General features: G+C 41.4%; 1 protein-coding gene across 1 annotated transcript in view; it reads right to left on the bottom strand.

Annotated features, from left to right (window-relative positions):
* brf1b (BRF1 general transcription factor IIIB subunit b) overlaps positions 1-14,013 on the bottom strand; it is a 28,990-nt gene that overhangs the window by 4,691 nt on the left and 10,286 nt on the right. Inside the window, exons 4-16 of the mRNA XM_088324633.1 lie at positions 13,192-13,365; positions 13,082-13,113; positions 12,943-13,015; positions 10,873-11,022; positions 7,989-8,082; positions 7,789-7,915; positions 7,681-7,720; positions 7,524-7,619; positions 6,244-6,546; positions 2,478-2,545; positions 2,336-2,417; positions 2,220-2,269; positions 590-855 (exon numbers count right to left, since the gene is read on the bottom strand). Coding sequence (XP_088180759.1) covers positions 590-855; positions 2,220-2,269; positions 2,336-2,417; positions 2,478-2,545; positions 6,244-6,546; positions 7,524-7,619; positions 7,681-7,720; positions 7,789-7,915; positions 7,989-8,082; positions 10,873-11,022; positions 12,943-13,015; positions 13,082-13,113; positions 13,192-13,365 — 1,555 coding nt within the window. The remainder of the gene's footprint in view (positions 1-589; positions 856-2,219; positions 2,270-2,335; positions 2,418-2,477; positions 2,546-6,243; positions 6,547-7,523; positions 7,620-7,680; positions 7,721-7,788; positions 7,916-7,988; positions 8,083-10,872; positions 11,023-12,942; positions 13,016-13,081; positions 13,114-13,191; positions 13,366-14,013) is intronic.

Below are 14,013 nucleotides of genomic sequence, written 5' to 3'. Positions count from 1 at the left end.
AAAAAGGAGCCCAATTTTGACTCATTTTATGATAATGATTGCTCTGAAGCAGAGTTCATTCAATCTTTCAATCTAAGAGACTGCTGATCTTTTGCTTTTTTGTTTTACTTAATTTAATTAATATTTTCGTGTGTTTTTCAGGGGATCCGTGTGTAATTTGGTCAAAAAAGAATTGTAAATTCTTCATTTTTTTGCATTTTATCGTTTATTGATAACATTGATGAGTTTATATTTTTAATTTTCATTTTATTGTGCAATTTCAGGGATTTTGTGTTGTTCCTCTTGGGTGCAACCATTAGGGGGCGATGCCGCTCTACATGATGACCAGCCACCAAAGCAGGAGTGTCGGTCTCATTTTCACACAGACTGCTAAGAAACATGGCAATGGCAACAATATCAAGCACTTCACCAAAATGCAAGCATTTTCCTGACCTTGAAAACAACATTGAAATTCAAGCATTTTCAAGGATTTCAAGCACCCGTACGAACCCTGAAATTAGACCACAATCGTCCGTCCAGATACTGCTACATTTAAGATGGCGCCGATATTTACGTAGGATTCTTCCTGACGGAAACATTTAAAGCTCACCTCTTCCCCATGATACTGGCGCCGGTGGCCAAGTCCACAACAGCTTCCTTCTTGCGTCGCTGTCTTTTCCTGGAAGGCCTGATGGGGGGCTCGGGTTCAGGGGTCTTCTCTGGGACGGGGCCGTCATCGCCTCCATTGAGGTCCTTGAGGACGTCGTAGTTGATCTTGGCAGAAATCTTCTTCTTCTCCAGCATCTTCTTGATGGCTTCGCCTGCCGTAGAGGCCTGGAGGCTCTCTTTTTTCTTCTTCTTCTTGGACGTCTTCGGCTGCGGAGAAAAAAATACGTCAGGACCAATGTTCCCTGTAATTTTCCAGGGGTCTGAGCGTTCACACAAAGTCGGTGAGCAACGCTTGAAACAACAGTGAGCAACCATAATCCCAAGTGTGGCAAGGTAATTAATTATCAAACATGTCCAAAACTTGACATCAAGTTCCATTTTGCTGAGTTTCCGGCAATGCTAAATGATTTTTCTCTTTTGACTGAATTGACTCATGTACTATTGCAAAGGTTATACGGCCTACAAACGTCGTTTGTTCTTACAATTCTTTCACAAGATATCCATTTCTTTTTATTTCCTGATATATTTTGTCGCATAATATTTACATTTTTGGGGGCTTATTTAGTCAGTTGCAAGATACAGAATTGTACTTAATCACATTTTTGAGTGGAAGTACAATGTTGGCAACAAGATCCACTTGATATCATTGGAAATTATTTGAATGCAACACAAACTTTTTCTTCTTTTTTTTCGTGTTTTTTTTAACTTTTTTTAAATTCCTTTAAAAAAAATCTCATTGTGTTTATTTTTTCCGAGCTGTTACTTTTTCCTTTTTGTTCTCTGTTTACTTTTTTCCTACATTTCTTTCTTTTCTTTTTTTCAAGTCAAGTCAAGTCATTTTTATTTGTATAGCCCTTAATCACAGGCTTTTTTCTAAAATTTTTCCTTCTTTTTTTCTCATCCTTTTGTTTCTTTTTTTCTCAGCTTTTCACTACTTTATCATTTTGGTATCTTTTTTGTTCTATTCCCCCCTTCTTTTAAGTCTTTTTGTGCAACCTCAGTGGAAATGTTTAAATCTAAACTTAAAACTCACTTCTACTCCATTGCATATGAATAATAACCTACTCTTCTTGTCGGCTGAAAAATAGTCTGTGTAACATAGTGTACTAATCTGTGAAGCCCTTAGAGACTTATTGTGATTAAGGGCTATACAAATAAAAATGACTTGACTTGACTTGACATAGTTTTACATAATATTTGGTCGTGTTGGGATTAAAGAAGCAAAAATCAACCCGAAAGAGCCGGTTCCTTTTAGTGAGCCGAGCCGAAGAAGCCGGTTCTCGAAAAACTCTACTGACCTTACTCAACTTCGTTCTACTTCGACATTGACTTCAAAATACCGCATTTAGGACACAACGTCAGGGGAACCCGTGTATTTTTACCTTCATGCACTGTAACTTTGACATAAGATGCTTCTTAGTTAGTAATTTTGAGCCCTCATTTTTGTGCGCCGGCTAGATTTTCTTGTGCGCAGAGAATGTGCGAGCAGTGCGCAATTGCACACACGCAGCTCAGAGGGAACACTGGTCAGGACTGATGCCCCCCTGTTGGAGCCACCTGAAAACACAAACCTCCTTGTACGTCCCCTGTTCCTTTGCCTTTTGAATTCGTTCTTCCTTTTCTGAAAGCAGATCAACCCATCAGTCGATTACTTGTTCTGTATTGATCATTTGTGCCTGTGGAGAACCTTTCTGCTCCTGCAGGTATTCTTGATTCTGCTGCATCCACAGTTCCGTCTTCACTCTGACCTCCTGGTCGTTCAGGATGTACTGAAAACCAGACACAGAGATGAAAACGATCCCCCTTCACTGAGAAGTCGGTCTACTCACCTTATCGATTTCCAGCTCGTCTATGCCGTCAAGATCAAGGTCACCGCCTTCTGAATTCTCGTCTGTATCTGCCGGAAACAGTGAGGAGGAACTAAATTAAGGGTTGGCGGATCGATAGTATCGATATTGAGCAAGATCGATACAAAAAACGCAAAAACAATCACACAAAGAGCCAGAGAATGAGAGAGCCAGTGAGCAAGAGAGACAGAGAGAAATACAGCTCCAGTTGCTTTGCGAGTGGCACCTGGTTTTGGCGACATCAAGTGGACATACAGAAAACTACAGTTTATTCTTCTCTTGTGCTTCTCGTGGACACAACTAGTTGGAATACACTCATTTGCATTGATTTAAAGTCCTTAGTGCAGGGGTGGCCAACATGTCCTGCATAATCTTGGAGTTTCTCGGCTTCAATACAGGGGATTCCAATCACCTGGATCACCACGAAGCTCCCACACAGCTCGCTAACAAGGAGAAAATTTGCAATCCCCTGAATTGGTGAAGAGATAGCTCCAAAACATGGAGCTCTCCAGGGCAGGGTTGGCCACCCCTACCTTAGTGGCTTATTTGTTGGCCTTGAGAGGGCTGGGTGTTGTCAGGCTGTATTTGCCCAAGACAAATCACAAGAAACAGTGCCCACCAACAGTGCCCACCAACCCACCCAGTGCCCCATTGAATCAATGAACAAATTAGTTGCCAACGCTTTTAATAATCCATTTTAATCAATTATATCGATCTGTTGTTGCAGCCCTGCGTTTATTCAATCAATAAATCAGTAATTTTTTCCTGTATTAAGGTGCATTGCAAGAAAAAATCTAAAAAAGATAGGTTCATTTTCTTATGAATCCCCCAAAGTTTTTTTTTATTTCCAACAACTGAAATTATGCATTCTATTGTAAAACACAACCAAAATTGGGTTATTTTCTGGTAAAGAAAGTAGCAAATGTTGTGTCATTTTATGGACAACCCGCCTAAAATATTCTTTATTTGTTTAAAAAATATCTGGAAAAATGTACAAAACAAACCCACTGCTCCAAAAGAGGGTCATATTCTTTTAAATACCGTATTTTCCGCACTATAAGGCGCACTTAAAAGCCTTTATTTATTTCAATAGCTAACCATGCGCCTTATAATACAGTGCGCCTTATATATGGATCATTATTAAGTCGCAAAGTCTTGCAACTAAAGCAAGCAGCCGCCGACTAGATTTTTCCCCGAAGGCGAAGTCGTCCGCGGTGTATGCTGGGATACATATGCCGCCGTTTCGTTTCCCAGCCAATGTGTCAATCATCATTTAAATCAGTCACTATTGGCTCAAGTTATTCGGAGGTAAAGGGGGCGGATCCTTTTCATCATTTACAGGTTCGCATAGGCTAAAGGGGCAAAACAAAGCCTGCAATTGGCCGAAAAAGATGAATGTGAATCACACGTTGGTTGGGTTGCACTACGGCATAGAGAAAACATTTTTTAATATTCTGTATTTGTAAATATTTTACTCTCCTGGATTTACTACACTCACGGTTGTAAGAAGACCATGGTTACGTATCATTATTGAACGCGATGGCTGCAAGAGAACTTAGGTGAGCTATGCGGTTTTATATTTTCCCAGTATCTTGTTTTAGAATGATCTTGATGTTTCTGTGATGAGTCTATTTTTAAACTCAATTCAATTCAAAGTGTTTATTCTCATATGCACAGTAAAGAACCCCGTTTCCCTGCACAATAAAATTCTTACTTTGCTGTCCACACAGTTGCCAGCAAAAAATAAAATGGAAACTAAGAAATGTTTGTTGGGTGACGTCGTACGGACACCGCATCTGCACGTGTCTATGACACGTATTTGCTTCTTTGTAAGCTTTCGGAATGTTAAGGGGGTAATAAGTTTGACTGAACTATCTGACTGTTTTGTCGACGTTCCCATTGTAGCGCCTTATAATCCTGTGCGCCTTATGTATGGAAAATATAGGACCAAAAACTATTTTTGGGGGGTGCGCCCTAGAACCCGGTGCGCCTTATAGTGCGGAAAATACGGTAATACAAAATTTGGGTCTTATTGTACAATACAACCAAAAATTGGTCATATTCTGTAAAAGTCAAGTCAAGTCATGATTATTTGTGTAGCCCTTAATCACTATGATAAAACAACCCACAAACAATTCATTTTGTTTTAAACAACTCCTCACAAATGTATTCATTGTATCAAACACTAAAATGAGTTTTTGTACAGAACAAAGCTAAAATAGAGTTATTTTCAATTTTTTGGGGTCAATTTGTAGGGAGTGGTTAGCACGTGTGCGGCACAGTTTTGAGGTCATGAGATCAAACCCCCCAGTTTGCATGTTCTCCCCGTGCTTGCGTGGGTTTCCTCCCACATTCCAAAATAATGTATGTCAGGTTAATTGGCCAGTTCAAATTGTCCCTAGGTGTGAATGAGCGAACGGTTGTCTCTGTGTGCCCTGCGACTGGGTGGCAACCAGTTCAGGGTGTCCCCTGCCCACTGCCCGAAGATAGCTGGGATGGGCTCCAGCACCCCCGCGTCCCTACTGAGGATAAGCGGTGAAGATAATGGATGGATGGGTCAATTTGTTTTTAAATAAACCTCCCAAAATTGGGCTGCATTTTATAGAACAACCAAATCCTTCGAATGAAAATGGGGACAGTGTGTACTTGTAATACATGACCACTAAATGTCGCTGTATTGTGTCGTGGAACCGTAAAACGAGTGCTACAAAGCACAAGGAAGAATACTAACTGCAGAGACTCAAAGTGATCAAACCGCACCATTTTTTTTCTCGTTTTTTCCCAGCCTTTCACAAGGTTTTTGATTTTTGTGAGTACCCTTAGCAGCAAGATGGCGGACAACCCTCTCAACTCCCCCTAGGTCAGCATCATGTTATGTAAAATAAATACAAATTTCTCAACCAATGATTATTTAAAAAAATGCTTGTGTATATGATAGTTCATGTATTTTTGCTTATTATTCAAATCAATATGTTTTTTACCACCTGGAGACACTAAACAATACACAATGGCTCATTAAATTGAATACTCTCAGAATGTCAGGACCAGAACGGAAACGGGACCCAATTGCTTAATGTTTATCACAAGTTTTATTGGAGGAAAGAGGAAGGGCTGCGCCCACGATCCGGTGTTCGCTGGAGGCAGGAAGCAAATCGTTCTCGTACTCGGATTGTGATCCGAACACGGAAGTGAATCTTCCGTAGTGAGCGATGGCGGTGTCAGGGACGGAAAAAATGGTCGGTAGCCGGGACTGGAAGAGCAAGACGTGGTCGGGGTCGGTAACGAGTCGTAAGCCAGAATGGGAGAGTAGGCGTAGTCGGGGACAAAAAGAGGTAGTAAGCCGGGACGGGTAAACAGACGTGGTCAGGAGCATCACAGGTCTTAGCCGGAGACAGACGGGAGCAAAAACTAGACAGGTGCAAGTCAGGATGAAAAAAGGCCTGCCTAGTATTCACTGAGGTTTGCAGACGGACTGACAAAAGGGGAGAGATAGGACTGGGTTCAAATACTGACAGGGAGCCAATCAGAACCCACGGCGGGTGGCGCCCAATGAGCGGGCACAGCTGAGTCACATCAGTAATCATGAAACAGAAAGTGTTCTGCTCGAAACTCTAAAATTGATTACATTAGACGTGAATATTTCATCTGGCCTTTATTGGTCCAATTTAATTTAGTTTCTAATCCTAAATGTTTTTAAGAAAGCAGTTTCACGTTATTTAAGGCAACATTAAGTGGTCAGACACCTTACCCGACACATTACGGTCCATGCCGTCCTTGCTGAAGATCTGGAAGCTTTGCTGCAGGTCCAAAGCGGCCGGGGTTTCCAGTAAGCTGTCAAAAGATGCTTTTTGCCGGGAAGATTGCTCGGCCTCGGACTTTTCCGACCCTTCCATCTCTAGGTCTACGACCTTATGATCCTTCGGGGTCCACCCTTCCTCTTCTTGCATCACTTCGCATAAGAAGTTCTGTGCGAGCTGACGGGCGGCGCTTTGGAGGTCCGAGTCCTCCGACACAGTCTGCGAGTCTTCCAGGATTTCTTTCTCCGGAAGTTCTACGAAGAGAGCGATGGTTCTTGTGAATGCCAAATGGTAGAGTCAGGGTTATTACACCTATTTCATCAACAAATTTAAGCACTTTTCCCCCCAATTTTTCTGGTACCATTATACGGAAAAATCCGTCGAGGGCCACAATCGTGTGATTTACATACGCGTTTGCATTTCTCAAAACGAAGGATTTTTAGATCTTGGGTAAATATATATTTTTGTAGATCTGGACAACATTATCAGTTGCATGAAGTACTTCCTATTACACTTTACCGCTGGGAAACAATACAATAATTCTGTGCGTAATAAATATTGAAAATTATTATGTAATCCGGGACAGCAAGGCAGCGCAGTGGTTGGCACGTGTGCGGCACAGTTCTGAGGTCATGAGATCGAACCTCCTGTGTGGAGTTCGCATGTTCTCCCTGTGCTTGCGTGGGTTTCCTCCGGGCCCGCCAGGTTTCCTCCCACATTCAAAAAACATGCATGTCAGGTTAATTGGCCGGTCCAAATTGTCCCTTGGTGTGAAGGAGCGAGTGAGTTTCTGTGTGCCTTGCTACTGGCTGGCAACCAGTTGAGGGTGTCCCTTGCCCACTGCCCGAAGATAGCTGTGATGGGCTCCAGCACCCCCGCGACCCTACTGAGGATAAGCGGTGCAGCTAATGGATGGATGCTCTTGCACTTCATGCTCCCCTGTGTAGGTGCCTGTGTAGCATACGCCAGTCCTTTTTGGCCGTGGCCATACAAACTTATGCCAATGTTATCACAACGGAAAAAGTGCAATGGCAAAGCGAAGCCACCCGAGTGTCCGTGTCATTTTCCAGCAGACTACTAGAGACACATGGCAACAATTTCAAGCATTTACAAGCACTTACCCCAAGAATTCAAGCACTTTTCAATCGTTGTAAACACGACATTATATGTCAAGCACTTTAAAGGATTTCAAGCACCTGTAGGAACCCTGCATTGTCCAGTTCTCGCTCACCCATTTTGCCCACGTAGGCAGCGTAGATTCCTCGAAGTTTGGGTTGGCTCTTTTCCAGTTCCGTCTCGATCTGGTCTTGGTAGCAATGGATCTCTCCTGGAGGAGAGAAGCTCAAGAGTCAGCCAGACTCCACGGTCACGTGAGAATAAAGTCTTACCTTCGACATCGTTCAACTTCTTGGTCAGCTCTCGCTCCAGCTGAAAAAGGAAACCGGAATGAAACGCATGGTGGGCTGAGCAGTGGCTGGACCAAAACTGAGACGTACCTGCTGCATTCTGGTTTTGTGCTGACCGGCGGTAAAAGACGGCGGGTCGCATTCTTGCTCCAGGTCCACTTTCATGAACTCGTCGATGGTCAGCTGACTGGTGGGCGTGTCCTCAAACTCCACGAGCCTTCAAAATGAAAGAAACAGTCTCCAAAGGGGTCTGGACCTCGACGGCGCCTCCGCCCAACCCGACTTTTTACCTCTTCCTCAGCGTGGCCTGACACACTTTGACCACCCCGATAATGTCCTTCACCGTGCGCCGGAACTTGTGCATGCGGGCAGCCACCAGTAGGGCTGAAAATACAGTGAGCAGAGAGGGAAGTTAAAGAGACAGAAAGGAAGAAGACTACAAACACGAAAGCAGTTGTACTTTGTGCATCAACGTGCAACATCATAGAAAAAAAGCATGCCAGCTAGTTGACCCCAAGGACAATAGTGGTACCTCTTCTTATGAGCTTAATTCGTTCCATGATTGCGCTCTCAGGGTTGGGTAGGGTTACTTTAACTGGATTACCGTATTTTCCGCACTATAAGGCGCACCTAAAATCTGTTTTGTTTTTTTTAAAAAGCTGACTGCGCTTTATAATCCATTGCGCCTTATATATGGATCAATATTGAGCCGCGACAGGTCTCGCAACTTACGGTAAGCAGCCACCGACTCCATTTTTTTTTTCGCATAGAAGAAGTGCGCTGTGCATACTGGGAAATATTAAACAACGATTCTCTTTTATTTGTGCGTTTGTATAAAGACCCTGAAATGGCTCCTATTAAGAGACACGCTTACAACGCAGAGTTTAAACTCAAGGCGATCAGTCACGCAGTAGAACACGGAAATGGAGCAGGAGCAAGAGAGTTTAACATTAATGAATCGATGGTGCAGAAGTGGAGGAAGCATGAGGATGAGGTGTTTATGTTTTACATTTTACAGTTATTATGTTATTGCTTTATTGTTATTGTTTTGCACTTGTTATTGTTTTTGCACATTACGAGTGTCACTATATTGCGATTGCACTAACGTTTAATTTACCATAACAGTATCAGACGTTTTTTTTGCGTGTTGACTAAATGGAGGAATAGTAAAATGTTATGCCTTGCTGTTAGTCAAAGATGTTAAAGATGTGTCACAAAAATGCTTTACCTCAGAGAAAATAATAAAACAGCTGTTTATTCATTTTGGGAGTGAATGGAGTTGTGGAAAGCTTGTTTGTTATCTATTAATAAAGTTTGACTGACCTATCTGACTGTTTTGTTGACATTCCCTTTAGCGCGGCACCATCTAATGGTTGCATAACATAACTACAGCCTCTACTGTAGCGCCTTATAACACGGTGCGCCTTATAGTAAGGAAAATACGGTACTTTCAATTACTTCAATACCAAATATGCTAATAAAAGACAAAAGAAACTAAATATGAATAAAATGACTCAATTTCGTGCAGGCTCGGGGAGTAACGGAATACATGGAACGGCAAAAATGATGTTGGCAAGCTGTTTGGATTTATTTTCATTTTGTTTCTGTGGCATTTTATGTTCGTTTTGCCGGAGATCAAAGAGATCAAAGCCAGGAGAGAAAGCTTACCACGTGTTGTGAGTCAGAATTTTATTCATAATTAGTTTCTTTTATTAGCATATTTGGTATTGGAGTAATCCAAAAGTAATTGAAAGTAATCCAGTTAAAGTAACCCTACCCAACCCTGTGCGCTCTTATTTCAAATTGCTCGTGTAACAAGCAAATTTTCCCGATATGAAAGAATAAAAGACTGATTGGTCTGCTCCCTCAGTAGCACAGGAGGTAAAGCACTCGTCTTGGGATCAAGAGGTCGCAAGTTCGATACCTGGCTCCCTGTGTTATATGTTGAGATGTCCTTGGGCAAGACACTAAATCCCTAATGCCCTCGATAAGCAGGTAGTTTCCTTGCATGGCTGACTCTGCTATTGCTATGTGCGTGTGTGTGAATGGTTAAGTGTGAAGCACATTGTAAAGTGCTTTAGGAGGTCTTCATTGACTTGAAAAGCACTATATAGATGCAGACCACTAAAACACATTCAAATAGTAATTAAACAAGTAAAACACAATAATAAGATGAATAGGATGATATTAAAGAAATAATGAATTATTTTATTTTTAGCGCCCTAACAGTGTGTGTGCATGCTGAATGTCATCGTAAGTTGCTAATATTGTAGCAGTATGTCACATTTTAGATCTAATTTATTGGTCCCTTTGGGGAAATTAATTTCCACCGAGGGAAACCAACAGGCATTATACTACAAAAACAGCAAAATGACAAACATATATGGCAGTGGGACAATGAGGGCAGACTGGGGATAGGGCTTTTCCTGAGGCGGACCATTCCAAATCTTATTGTGCTGTATCTATGCCCTGACGGTGGTGGGAAAAATAATTGGTGTAGTGGGTGAGTGATTTACTGGACCATTGTGTCTGGACCTGTTATTTAAGTCTGAGAGGTTGGTTGTGGGTCGTGATTTCAGCTGCTGTGTAAGTGATTCGTGTGAGTTTGGTGCGATTCGTGACAGAGAGCATAGTGAAAAAAAACTCTTGGAGCAGTATAAACAATGCTTTGGTACAGTAGTAAGTAAAAGAGGGGTGCAAAGTCTGTTTTGCTGTGAATATATAGATGCCACGTTGTGTTTGTAAGGTTTATTTTTGCTTAATAAGGAGGATTCACAATCATTAATAAGGGGAAAAATTGGCGGTGGTTGACAGGTATGCAATCGAGAGACTGCTGGTGATACATAAGCACTTACTGTACACTTAAAACTAAAATTACTGTAACTTTAAATGAACATACATAAAAATAACAATTTGGGGGGGCTGTAGTAGTTTGCATGTGCAAACTGGACAAACTAATGCTGGCAGTAAGCAGCCACAAGCGGTTAACGGTCTCAAGCTGTCTCTAGTGGTAGCCTTTGGAACTGCTTATGAAATGGATTATCTTCTGTATAGCAAGTGTCCTGTTAAAAAAATAAACTTGCATACCAAACTTCTCGTGTTTAGAGGTGCTCGTACAAAGAGGTACCACTGTATGAGTAATATTTCATTTTTGCAAAACGGGGAAAACTCTACCGGCACCACACAGCCCCGAGGGTCGGCGGCCCGTGTGCATCCAGTCCCTCTTCATCCTCTGCACCAGACGGAGCGCCGTCATGGACACGTCGTGGGTCTGCATGCCGAATTCCAACATGTGAGCAAAGCGGGGGATCAGCAAACACGGATCTGAAAAAGGAAAATCAAATAATATTAAATGAAACACAATAGCAGGGGATGCAGCAGATGTTCTAAGACAATAAAGTCCATGTAATCAAACTCAAAAGGCATGTACAAGGGGAGTAAAAACAGTAATTACGGTCCAAACTTTTCCATAGTCAGCAAATTGATAATAAGCACTGATTCCACAAGTACTTGGTACCATTTTTTTTCTGCACTATGATGACTTTGTTTGCACCAATGCATATGTTGACTATTTTTTTGCACTATGATGACTTTTGCACCAAATTCAAAATTGCACAACCCTTACGATACCAACTGTATTACGATACTAACTGTATGTAACATCCGACATTTCTTGTGTAAATATCATGTAAATTATAACTATAGCCTTATCCTCCTTGTTTTATAACCTTGTCTTCTCTGTTCCTTTATCTTCTTGGCTTTTTACCTCACTGTGAATGTGTGAAACTGGAGTGTCATGCCCAATTTCGTTGTCACAATATGTTAACCCATTTTGTAACAATGACAATAAAGGTATATTCTATTCTATTCTATTCTTCTACTTCAAAAACAGAATTCTTAGAGACCTTATTTTCATTTTTCCTCTCCAAACGTACCAATACAAAAGCTCAACTCAATTCTCATCAATTCCCATGTCAACGGCTTGTACAATTTATTATTTTGACACATGAAATTCCTCCCAAACAAGAACTACATACCCAATATAACATAATATGACTTTTATTATTATTATTACACCGATTTCTTGTTGATTGCAGGGTACGTTCCAAAAAGGACCCGTGATAAGGAAAACCAGTGGAAGTTAAAACCTTGATTTTTTTCTACAATTATTATACAATACTCTATTATACAGTGAAACCAAAGAGCAAACACTTTTACAGGCTTAAGCATTTGTTTTACAAATAAAACTACTTATAGATTTTTTTATACATTTAACTACTGTACAGTCAAAAGTAATTATCAGGGAAACTGTTTAGCCAATAAAAATGCAGAATACAATGCATGATGCAAACCCTCTAAATAGCAAAATCATGAATATTAAACTGTGTTATAGGGAGGGATTACTGTATTTCTTAAAAAACAGAATTCCGCTAACTCACCTCTCCACACACCCCAAATAAATTGTAATTTTTGAGACCCTAATATAAGGGATTGAAAATTTTCCAAACTAATGCTAATACCTACTCAACGCTTTCGTACGCATCCATTTCGATACCAAGTGCTGATACAATACCTTTAATAATTTTGACAAATGAAAATTCCCCGTACATTCCGATAAATGTTATTTCCCTAAAATAAATGTAAATGAATTCAATAATGTGGAATATTTTCTCCCTTTTGTTTATAAAATTAATAAGATTCAGCACCAAAACACAAAATATAGTGCAAAATGTTGCTAATTGAAATTGAACTGTTTATAAATTCCGATACTTTTTGCTGAAACCTTTTTTGACACACAAAATATTCCCATAAAACATACACCTGTGTATCCCAATATAGCAAATTTTCTTAAAGGGATAGTGTGCATTTTTTTCGAGTAGATGTTGCTTTTTATTTTTTGCAATTCAAAACGAGTCTTCAAAGCACAAGAAATAATGTGCACTACAGAAGAACCAGAGTGACCAAAAAGCAGTTTTTCTTCTTAATTTTTTTAACCTGAACTCTTCTATAGTTACTAAAATTAGAAACAAGCACGGATACCACTAGTACTTTGGACAGAGAATTCCCTTTCGTGCGCCTTCCTGCTGTGCCGCTCCGAACAGCTTTGCTAAAACTAATATAGGCGCGGTGGATATAAATATTATAAGGTCTCTTCAAACTAAGTTGGGCATTGTTAACTCATAATTAATAGAGAAAATATTTTACCCTCGAAACACGGAAAAACGTTTGTAAAAATGTTCTCACCGATGGCGGGAGCGTTGATGCAGAGTTCTCTCGCCAACAACAAGAACGTTTTTCCCAGGATGTAAACATTGACCTTCAAGGAAAAAAAGTTTTTTTTTCCCATATTTTTTCTCACGTGTGCCTTTTTTGTCTCTCTTACCTGCAGCAGGTCGCTCAGATCCAGCAACATATCTGACCAATGGTTCAGGAAACGTGAGCGATACACAACAAAGAGGATATCTTTTTAGGGGTTCAAGCACGACGGGATACGTGGCGTTCCCTCGGTGCGGCACACAAGGTAGAGGCAAGCGGCGATGACGTGCTCGGTTTTGCGTCCGCGGGTCAGATGTCGGCTGACCACCATCTTGAAGAAGTTGAAGGCCGTGTCCAGGCAGTGCTGGTTGAGCTGCAACTGGTTTCCAAGGTGATGGATCTGACGTCTCCCTAGTAACCGCACAGAAAGCTTAAAGTAGTGATGGGCAAATTAAACTTCGAAGGCTCTGAAGCTTGCGTCGGTGAAAGTTAGCGTGGAAAATGAAGCCTTGCTTTGATGTAGGGGTTGCAATAACTTAGGAGGTAGAGCACGCATCTTGGGACGGAGAGGTTCGATTCCCAGCCTGTCACCGCTATCAGTGTGTGACTGAGTAAGTGTAAAGCATATTGTAGAGCGCTTTGGGAGGTCTTCAGTGACTTGAAAAGTGCTAAACAAATGCAGACCATTTATTATATGAAGTGTGCGTCGGTGCCTGTTTTTGTGCTAGGCTTGTTGAGCGCAAATGGTGATGTGACCAGGCACATTCCATTGCTCGCATTTGTTGGGGTGTCACGACAGTGATGAGATGTCAGGGCCAAAATATATCTGAATCATCCATCCATCCATCCATTATCTGCACCGCTTATCCTCACTAGGGTCGCGAGGGTGCTGGAGCCCATCCCAGCTATCTTTGGCCAGTGGGTAGGGGACACCCTGAACTGGTTGCCAGCCAGTCGCAGGGCACACAGAGAACAACTCACTCGCTCATTCACACCTAGGAACAACTTGATATGAATGTTTTTAGGAATGTGGGAGAAAACCGGAGTACCCGGAGGAAA

This window comes from Urocampus carinirostris, chromosome 20, assembly GCF_059441175.1.
Source record: "Urocampus carinirostris isolate Australia breed hairy pipefish chromosome 20, RoL_Ucar_1.0, whole genome shotgun sequence".
In the NCBI taxonomy this organism is placed as follows: domain Eukaryota; kingdom Metazoa; phylum Chordata; class Actinopteri; order Syngnathiformes; family Syngnathidae; genus Urocampus; species Urocampus carinirostris.
This window is presented reverse-complemented; position numbering and strand designations above follow the sequence as displayed.